The sequence below is a fragment of the Anarhichas minor genome, unplaced genomic scaffold, assembly GCF_050575085.1.
Source record: "Anarhichas minor isolate MPS153535 unplaced genomic scaffold, ASM5057508v1 ptg000054l, whole genome shotgun sequence".
Lineage (NCBI taxonomy): Eukaryota > Metazoa > Chordata > Actinopteri > Perciformes > Anarhichadidae > Anarhichas > Anarhichas minor.
The window spans coordinates 1,111,818-1,121,860 of record NW_027466500.1 but is presented as its reverse complement, the minus strand read 5'-3'; the positions used below and the strand labels follow the sequence as shown (position 1 = coordinate 1,121,860).

General features: G+C 40.7%; 1 protein-coding gene across 2 annotated transcripts; it reads left to right on the top strand.

Annotated features, from left to right (window-relative positions):
- Positions 1-630: 630 nt before the first annotated feature.
- LOC142931716 (receptor-type tyrosine-protein phosphatase epsilon-like) lies at positions 631-9,562 on the top strand. 2 transcript variants are annotated; one of them, XM_076075783.1, is made up of 19 exons: positions 631-697; positions 1,219-1,315; positions 1,801-1,874; positions 2,311-2,447; positions 2,617-2,707; positions 2,862-2,938; positions 3,025-3,061; positions 3,154-3,251; positions 3,796-3,915; positions 4,876-5,039; positions 5,867-6,002; positions 6,202-6,351; positions 6,824-6,917; positions 7,287-7,363; positions 7,502-7,636; positions 7,854-7,979; positions 8,152-8,303; positions 9,246-9,381; positions 9,488-9,562. In XM_076075783.1, the coding sequence occupies exons 1-19, from the start codon at positions 631-633 to the stop codon at positions 9,560-9,562; spliced, it is 2,043 nt and encodes a 680-aa protein (XP_075931898.1). The 2 variants fall into 2 exon arrangements, with proteins under 2 accessions (XP_075931898.1, XP_075931899.1); XM_076075784.1 differs by lacking the exons at positions 631-697; positions 1,219-1,315; positions 1,801-1,874 and having other exon boundaries at positions 2,402-3,251; positions 7,854-7,983; positions 8,132-8,303.
- The last annotated feature ends 481 nt before the right edge of the window (positions 9,563-10,043 follow it).

The following is a 10,043-nucleotide window of genomic DNA, read 5'->3' as shown; positions in this document are numbered from 1 at the left end:
AAACAACACTGTATAACCAGTATACATATGCTAATCTTTACACTCTGTTTCAGCCTGTTTATCAATATCACTATTACTCTTGGGGGGGAAAAAACATATTAACAGTATGTCCACTGTATTTAAAAACAGCTACTACATTGAGGAGCAGCGTGCATGTCTTATTGTCACTGTGCAGGATGCTTTGCCGGTCTTCACAGTGCTGCACATCAAAGACAACGCAGCAAAATGAGATGACTTCCAACAAATACTACGTTGAGCTCAACTCAAGTGTCAAATCCACAGGGTCCATGGGGGATATGGTTCCTGTCACCTGAGGGTTAAAGCCTCCTCTCTGGTTTGATGTCTGAATATTGGGTTATTTGATATGCTGCTGCTCTTTCAAGTCAGCCTGGCAGGACAAGACTGCAAGCAGATTTCCCACAAGGACTTTAACTGCTCAGCAGAGAGACAGACATCACTCTCAAGCCTCATCAAAGCGGAGCTCTCCTTTTCATGCCCTCTGCATGCTTCACCACGCTGCAGATGCATTTCCTGTTGTTAGGCGCCTTCTAGTGGACTTTGTGGAGAAATACAGGGTTTCATGTTTTCAGTAACTATTGTGTTTTCTTTCTTTTTGTATCCACAGTGACAATGGTGTTGTTTCTGATTGGGATCTCTATTGCTGTGAATAATTCATCTCATGAAAACCAAACTGCAGGTAATCGTTGAAATGACTTGATAATATTAATATTAATGAATACCATTAACACAGGAAAAGTTGAATTTATTAGCATTAAATCACACCGTTGCACACTTTGATACATAATGATATTTTGCTGCTTTACCTTATACTGTAGCTAAGGCAAATTTCAGACATATATTGCAGTTCACCGACTTTAACTCTTTTTTACTCATCCCATCAATTATGGCTACAGTGGTCAGCATTACATTGTTTTTACATAGTCTTGCTTTAAAGGAATACTTCATATTATGTAAAATATGAAAGAGATGAAAAGATTGTTGAAGCTACAGCGAGCTTCAAAGATTGAAAACGTCCAAAGGTAGAAAATCTATCAGCACCTCTACAGCTCAATAATTAACATGCTTCATATTAAATGGACAGATGTCAAGAGAAAAACAAATATGTATTTCCCAAAACATCAAACTATACCTTATATTATCCATTTGTTTGACTCTATTGTGATATTTTTACTATTATGATCTCTGTGTTCTATCCAGGAAACCCCACCCATCAGGGTGCTCATGTGCTGCCCTCAACACTGGTCATTTCCCTGCTTCTTATCATCATTGTCTTGCTGACAATCTACTGTCTGAGGTGAATAAACCTGCACACACACACACACACACACACGTTCACTTATTTGTCTTAGAGTGAGTCTCTGCTTCCTCTTTTCTCTCTTGCCCTCTCCCTTTCAGCGTGTGTGCGCATGAGAGTGAGTGCGTCAGGTCAGGGTATCGGGTGGGGGTGGTTTGGAAACAGGCGGTGAGCAGTGGCTTATGGGTAAACAGCTGCACCTCAAGTAAGACAGCAAACAAACACAGCTAGGTCAGGTCAGGTCACAGACACTCATTCCCTGACCAGCCAGCTCAGACCTCCTTTTCCTGTCGACGACGTGAGGAGGAACAGCTTTGCCTCCCTCAATTGGTTTTGGTATTTGTTGTTTACTCACCTTATGCGCTTAAAAGCTCTGTTCTAGACATAGGGGATGGCCTTTTTTTTTTTGCCTCTTCAATACATCTGCCCTTTATGTTCTCTTGATGGTTTTGATTTCTCTGCTTCTCACTCGGTCATTACTGCAGGTTCAAAAACCACGGGAAAGCTCTAGTTACCTCGGTGGATAAAAAGATTCCAAATGGCTTCTTGGAGGAACAAGGTACTGTTGTGCTGTGCTCAATATAACCACCAGTGCATGAAAACATAATACAGCCTTTAACTTTTTATTTCTTTTTAGTTTAAGTGTAGGTTTACATTCTTTATAGACTAGGAAAGTTTCACGATCCGAAGTCCAAGGTAGCTGGAAAGGTTTTGAAGGCCCTTCGTTTTCCTAGCACGTAGGGAGCCGTATATTCTTTCACTTCAAGTAGAAAATAAATAAATTAACGGAAAGGCCACATTCTGAGTTTAGACAGTTATGTGCAGCAGCAGCAGCGGCATGTTTATGACTCAAGAAATCATTTCTGTCATGTACCCACAAAAGTAGGAAATCTTAATGGCCATCAGGCTTGTTTTTGCAGGTGCTATGAGAGCTTGTAATGTTCTCTATTGGGAAACATTAGCTCTCTGACCGCCATATATTCCTTTAAACACAGGAGAGCAGACAGTGGTCCTCCTTCCCAGATCTCCCTCGCCATCCAAGAGGTACTTCCCCATCCCTCTGGACTCGCTGGAGGAGGAGTACCGGATACGCTCCGCCGACGACGGCAAGCTCTTCAGAGAGGAGTTCAATGTAAGCACGGGTTTGTGCGGTGTTGACTTTGCTCTACAGTCTGACTAAGATCTTTGTCCTGCAAGCATAGAACAAGTACAGAAAAGAGTAATAAAATGTTATGTTAGAAGGCTGTGTACCCGTGGCTTTATTTTTTATCTCATGAGGATTGGGGGTTCTTTCTTTATAGTCGCTGCCGTGTTACTACCACCACGGGTCCTTTGAGGAGGCGAGCAGAGAGCACAACAGAGAGAAAAACAGATACCCAAACATTTTACCATGTGAGTGAGGATCTATATTCTGCAGCAGACAATATTAATGTAACCTTTAGACTTGCCGTTGTATTGATCTCTAAATCGTAAGGAAAGGTGATGTGGGCTGAATGAAAACCAACTTCATTTACTTTTTTTTTTTTTTTCCTTCTCTCTTCCACAGATGATCATTCAAGAGTGTTGTTAAGTCATCTTGATGGACATCTGTGTTCAGACTACATAAACGCATCTTACATTGATGTGAGTCTTAGTTGCAATTAAGCTTTTATTGCAGATGATTGGTTTCTTAATTCGTTGTTATTAATACTCTGTTTATTTTTACACAGGGTTTTAAAGAGAAGAACAAATTCATTGCAGCTCAAGGTAAATGTACATTTCAGCTTGGTTTTAGTATTAAAACAATTTTGAACATGCAAGTAGTCGAGCTTATGACTATTTTCTTTATTCTGCTTCAGGCCCAAAGCTTGAAACAGTGGCCGACTTCTGGCGGATGATTTGGGAACAGAAAACCTCAACTATAGTAATGCTGACAAATCTGAAGGAAAGGAAAGAGGTTTGTCTGAGAGTGTTCTCCCTCCACACTAATGTTACAAAGTAGGGCTGGGTGTTATAGAATGAACCTATACAATCTATATGGCTCCAGTGCACCATTACTGAAACCCCTTTGTATTCTCATGACCCAAAGTCACGGGCATAATTTGTTTGACCCTACTCCCAACTGATAATCTATACAACGTGTCACCCAGCAGATTACTTAGCATCGGATCAAATACAGCCTCAAAGGGATGATCAATTGAGAGCTCAACTGCAGGTTTGATAGGGCAGAATAGAGGCATTGGGGATCAATGGCGGAATAATTGTTGATAAGATCCTAAGAGGCTTCATGATAATTAGTTTGAGAATCGAGTTAATGAGTTGAAACGTCACCGTGAAGATCTTATTGACTGACAGAGTCGCACAAAGTCTCTGTGATTGCCTTTGGATTGGATTGTGAAACAACCATTTACAACCATTTGATTTGTAAGTTACAATGACAATACCAACGTGTGTTCTTTATATAGACATCAATTTCTTTATTGTTTTGATTCTCTTACAAGGACAAATGTTACCAGTATTGGCCAGAAAAAGGCTGCTGGATGTACGGGAACATCAGGGTGGCGATGGAGGACTTCACTGTACTGGTGGACTACACCATCAGAAAATTTTGTGTTCAATATGTAAGTAAAATATGTGGATCTACATATCAGAATGTTAATGAGGATGCATGATTTACCTCACAGCACGTCAGAAGAAATGTAATTATACTGTACGGCAGGAATTAGGAAACATTTATCACAAAGACGAGCTAAGAAATAATGCTTTTATCGCCCACTGAAAATAATAGTGTGCTTTTTCAATATTGCTCTTAATATACTTGTTAATTGCTATAAAACTCTATAATCATAATAGCTAGATTCTTATTAAAAATTAAACATGAAACAAAGTAGCATTGAGATGGTGTAAAAAAGTATGTTCCCTGCGGAGACATTTTAGAAAGATATAATAGGATGCAAAATATAATACAGAAATGAAAACCAGTATGGAAACACATTAAGGAATATTAAAGGTTATATGCAATAGACTGCAGGAAATTATCAATATGGAGGTGTATTTAACTTGGAGTAAACACTGTACAAATGTCTCATCTTTAGAGCTTCATACACTCACAGTATCTGTATTTCTCATCCTGTGTTTTTTGACTGCCGAGTGCCATCTCGGTGTACCGAGAAGCCTTCAGATTGCAAAATTCACTTTGTTCCCCTTTCCATTTGAAGCCAGAGAAGTGCAGACATCCTCTCTGACTCTGTGAAAACTGTGCCGTAGCGCTGCGGTACAAGCTGAACAGACGGGGTGCTTTTACATTCAGCTCTCTGAACACAGAACAACCACATTTTCAGGAGAATAACGTTCTCTTGAGAGAGCATTCACGAGACACGAGAGCGAGGCAAACCAGTACACATGTTTAACAATCCTAGTCTGTCACAAGTAGAAAAATGACAATTTTATTTTTTCAAATGTTTCAGTTAATGTGAAGTTTCTTTTCCAGGAGGTAAAAGTATTTTGTAGACTGATCTGGTCTGCACAGGGAACATTATTCATGAACAGGTTTTAACTTTGTGTGTGTCTGTGCTTCACAGCAGGGCAGCGATGGTCCCCGAGCTCCGCGGCTGGTCACCCAGCTCCACTTCACTAGCTGGCCGGACTTCGGGGTGCCATTCTCACCCATCGGCATGCTGAAATTCCTCAAGAAGGTCAAGGCTGTCAATCCATCCTATGCTGGACCCATTGTTGTGCACTGCAGGTGAAATGTGTACTATAACAGAAGCCAGCCGAAAAGACGAGCTATAATAGCATGAGAGTTGATTCAAGTCATTATTAAGGAGAAGAAAACACGTTTTGAATGATGAATATCCTGTTTTGCAATAAGTCTATGAGCAAAACTAAAATATGGTATGTGAAAAAATCAACAGTTCTTAACAGCGCTTCTTTTTGTTTTTTTGTGGAATAAGAGGTAAAGGTTAACTTCTTTATAATATCATCGTGTTATGTTAATAGTGACCTTTTTTATTATTTCATAAAGTTCTGTTATGTTGGAGATGAACTTTCGTGTTTCGGTCAATTGTGGAGCATCAATAAATATGGTCTGGCACATGTTTGTCAGGCCAATCAGTGTGAAGCCTCACCAAAGAAATCAGCAGCCGATTGAAGCAACTGCTGCAACAGGTGCTCAGGGACTGTTGTTCTTGAATGGGGCCCATTGAGGAGGCTTCAACACCCCGCTGTGGAATCCCAGCTCTGCTCCCAGTGGTGCCGTTTGCTGAAATTACCCTTGTAAATCTATTAGGAGTGTTTTTGGGCTTCAGAGGTGAAGCACTTTTACACATGCTTGAGGCTGTCCACAATTGACATCTATGTTAAGAAGAAAGGGATAGCATGGCAATGTACAAACAAGAATGCAAAATAATTTTTGCATTAATACGTCATTGTCCATTATTCTGTATTGTGTTATTTTAGTGCTGTGGTTCTATTTGTACAATATGGATACAACGTGCTATTGAGTTTTTATTCTGTAGCTACACTTTGTTACAGAGAACACCTTGTGCCTTCTTCTTGTCTGTGTTTCCACAGTGCCGGGGTGGGCAGGACGGGGACGTTCATTGTCATTGACAGCATGATCGACATGATGCACATGGAACAGAGGGTGGATGTCTTCGGCTCTGTGAGCAGAATACGGGAACAGCGCTGTCAGCTCACCCAGACAGATGTAAGTGTTGACCCTCTCCGACCTGTTGTACCTTGGACTGACAGCTCAACTCGCTGCTCAAGTCGTGGCAGAAACAGGCGAGGAAGTGGAAAAACAACCACGTCTGTGATATACAAAAATAGAAGGAAATAGTTTGGCAAACTAAAGCTACTACTTCTACCTCCTCGTCTCCTTGACTTCCTCCCGTCTTCCCCCTCAGATGCAGTACTCCTTCATCTACCAGGCTCTGTTGGAGTACTATCTGTATGGAGACACAGAGCTAGATGTGTGCTCTCTGGAGGGCCATCTGCAGAGGCTTCACAACACCAGAGCTCCCCACGACAGGCTGGGCCTGGAAGAGGAGTTCAGGGTAGGAAGACAGACGCTCACTCTTGGAACATTTCAGTCAGTAATTAATCGTCCCCATCACCCTGTCCTCTGCATAGGTATATTTTCATGAAAAACCTGCCCAGGGTGCCACCCTTGCCAGTAGTAACATAAAACACAAAGCTTTGAATCAAGCAAAACTTGATAGGATGTACCATTCTCATTTTTGCTACTCACAGTTCCCTACACACTAAATGGGATTATTACCTATTGCCTTTCTTTTGCCTCTTCTTGTTATTCTTCTTCATCTTCTGCCTCTTCTTCTTGTTATTCTTCTTCCTTTTCTTTTTCACGAATGCAAAATGTTTTTTCCATCCTCTGTGTTTTTAGCTGTTGCATTTTCTTTTATTAAATATTGTCCGTCTCACCATATGTACTAGCCTTGTACGGCGCCCTGCACTGATGAAAACAAACCTTTGGATCATGTCAATCCACTCGTGTTTCTCTCCCGTCAGAAGCTGACCAACGTCCGCATAATGAAGGAGAACATGAGAACTGGGAACCTTCCTGCCAACATGAAGAAGAACCGTGTGCTTCAGATCATTCCGTGTAAGGACTACTCCGATACTCCGAACACTTTCATAATACATCACATCCAAGTAACATCAAAGCATCACACTGCTGGTGATTTTATAGATGCCGTACACAGATATCTGGCTACTCAGATCATGTCTGTGTGATCAATGGCATTTAAATAGGGCCTGTATCATGACTTAAAGTAGGGAGTAGAGAGGGAATGGAAAGCCTCGCTACAACGTTTTTACAGTGAAAACTGATATAGGTTCTGGCGTATTTGGCCTTAATAGCACAGCTAAAGTTTTACTTCACTGTTTTTTTTTATTTCCTTCAGCCTCTTCAAACTTTTATTTTACTAGGAATCACTTGTGGAAAGTTTGATTTTCCTTTTTTCTTTTGCAGATGATTTCAACCGAGTAATACTCTCAGTGAGAAGAGGACAGGAGTTCACCGACTACATCAATGCCTCCTTTATTGATGTAAGCACTCCCTCACGACCTCCTGTATAGATTTCCCATAGAAATATATATAAAGCTCATTGTTTCCTTTACAAACAATGCAAAATATTATGTTTGCTGCACTCGCATGTGTTGTTTACCGGATGATCTGCCCTGCAGGGCTACAGGCAGAAGGACTATTTTATCGCAACCCAGGGCCCACTGTCTCACACAGTGGAGGACTTCTGGAGGATGGTGTGGGAGTGGAGGTGTCATTCAATCGTTATGCTCACCGAACTCAAAGAGAGGGAGCAGGTACAGTACGGTGCTTGAGTTGCACATTTAAACCATCTTTTTTTATTCTGTTATTTCATAATCATATTTTACTTATTTCTTATTCCTGACAGTCTGTGTGTGTATTTAATCGTTTTGTATTGTTTTTGTGGTGTACTCTGAAAATATAAAAACAAGAATAGGACATAAATCAGTCAAATGAAGCCTAATTGTATTTCCATCTGACCTTTCCAAACAGGAAAAGTGTTTCCAGTATTGGCCATCAGAGGGCAGTGTAACATTTGGAGATTATACTGTGGAGCTGACTGGAGACACACAGTGTGAAACCTTCACTCTCAAAGACATGGTGCTCACATACAGACCAGTGCGTAACGTTTTATTATAACATTTAAAAGCATAAAAAAAATAGACATTTTAAATTGACATATTTGCCTCCCTGTTTTCGTTGTGCTGTCAGTTTAAAGTTCATGAAATGTCATTATATCCACCATTTTTAGCTGCATTAAAATAACCGAGTGAGCTCTCCATCTCACCAGGAAAAGCAGTCACAACATGTCCGACACTTCCACTTCCACGGATGGCCTGAGATCGGAATACCAGCCGAGGGAAGAGGGATGATTGACATTATTGCCGCTGTGCAGAGGCAGCAGCAGCAGTCTGGAAACCGTCCCATAATTGTGCACTGCAGGTGAGGAACTTCAGTTTGACAATTCTGCAACGTAATGTGCATCCTCAGATGAAAATTATCTGTCTGTCCACTCATGCTGTTAATTCAACTCCTTTCATTTTCACCATGCGTTTATCACCCGATAACCTGAATCTCTCATCACGATATTGGACGGAACTACATTTTTACAGATACATTTTATTTCTTTCCTACAATTGTCTGTTTCAGTAAATTCTACATTTTGCCTCAGTAGACCTGGTGTTCTATGCCTAAACCACTTATGTGATCCCTTATAAAGACTTAGCTGTGAAAGCTTTGATCAGAACCTAGCTTCAGGTGAAGTGATTCTAAAGCAGCATGCCCCTGTGGGATTGATCCAATCCACTGATTCACAGTCAATTAAAACCTCTCAAAGTGAAATCTCCTCTGACTCCCACTATGATTAATCTGATAAGATGAGCTAACGACAGGAAATGGTGTCATCACTCTCTTCTATTCCTTCATCACCACTTGTCTAAGAAGGGCTTTTTAAAGCTTTTTCTCTGCCCCTGGGAAATGGGGCTAACCCGCTGCAATCCCCAACGTCTCTCTACACTTCTCTTCCGAATCGCACATCACTCTCGCACTCGCTCCCCGTCTTTCTTTCTCCATCCCACCGTCATTGTAAACATTGACTCAGTCAAACACTGAGCTTCCAAACTGATTAGTGTTAGCATTTGGATTAGCCTCTCTTTAAGTGAGGATAATTATTAGGACTATTACACAAAGGTCACCTTTTCTCTTGCAAACTTTCTCATTCAAATTGGAAAAAGGGATGTGCTGCAAAGAGTTTCATTGCAGCATTATTGTTAAGAAACTGAGAAGCGGTTTGAATTCTTAATGTTCTTGTCCTACTACCATTTTGGAAGGCTGTCCAGTGTCGGCATGATGTGGCTGCTGATAGTGTTGTCCTTCATGTTTCAGCGCTGGTGCGGGTCGGACCGGTACCTTCATTGCCCTCAGTAACATTCTGGAGAGGGTGAAAGCTGAAGGCCTCCTGGACGTTTTTCAGACAGTCAAGAGTTTACGCATGCAGAGACCACACATGGTTCAGACTGTGGTAGGTGGAAAACAAGATAATATCAAACCATCTGTGCAGCTTATTCACATATGTGTTTGGAATCATTTCTGCCCAGTAACACTTTCCCTTCTGCTTTCCCTTTCAGGAGCAATACGACTTCTGCTACAGAGTGGTTCAGGATTTTGTTGACATTTTCTCGGACTACGCCAATTTTAAATAATATCTTTTTACATTTTGCACTTGATTACAGATCAAAAAAAAAATAATTGTAACATACTGTAATATAATTGAAAACATCTGTGCTCCAGGAGAGTCCGTCTCTTTTAGGATTGCTTGATCTTCAAGTATCCCAATGTCAGAGAAATAGAAATGATAGTGGTTTATTAATGGGTGGGTTGGGGAAGTTTTAGCAACTTGCATATGTTGCAACATTATTAAGGTCAACAAAGGAATTGCTCAAATATAAATAATGCGTATAGAAATATATCTTAAGTATTGCTCACTACCTGAAATGCATCACTAATGTGTTGTAGAGTCCATGCATTCCTTTTTTATTTCTGCTTTATTTTCTTACTGACCACAATGACTGTGGTTTACATTAGTCGTATATTTTACGCTGCCCTCTGAACATGTTTTGAGCGATATGAGGAGAATAAATTGTGCATTTGATAAGTAGGCTAAAATAATTACTGCTTTTGCTG

What these genes read in the sequence shown, in the direction of transcription:
- LOC142931716 (XM_076075783.1), top strand. Translation starts at nt 631, where the DNA reads ATGGTGTTGTTTCTGATTGGGATCTCTATTGCTGTGAATAATTCATCT. An exon ending in CTGACAATCTACTGTCTGAG is followed by an intron (nt 1,316 to 1,800) that starts GTGAATAAACCT and finishes TCATTACTGCAG; the next exon opens with GTTCAAAAACCACGGGAAAG. An exon ending in TGGTGCTCACATACAGACCA is followed by an intron (nt 7,980 to 8,151) that starts GTGCGTAACGTT and finishes CCATCTCACCAG; the next exon opens with GAAAAGCAGTCACAACATGT.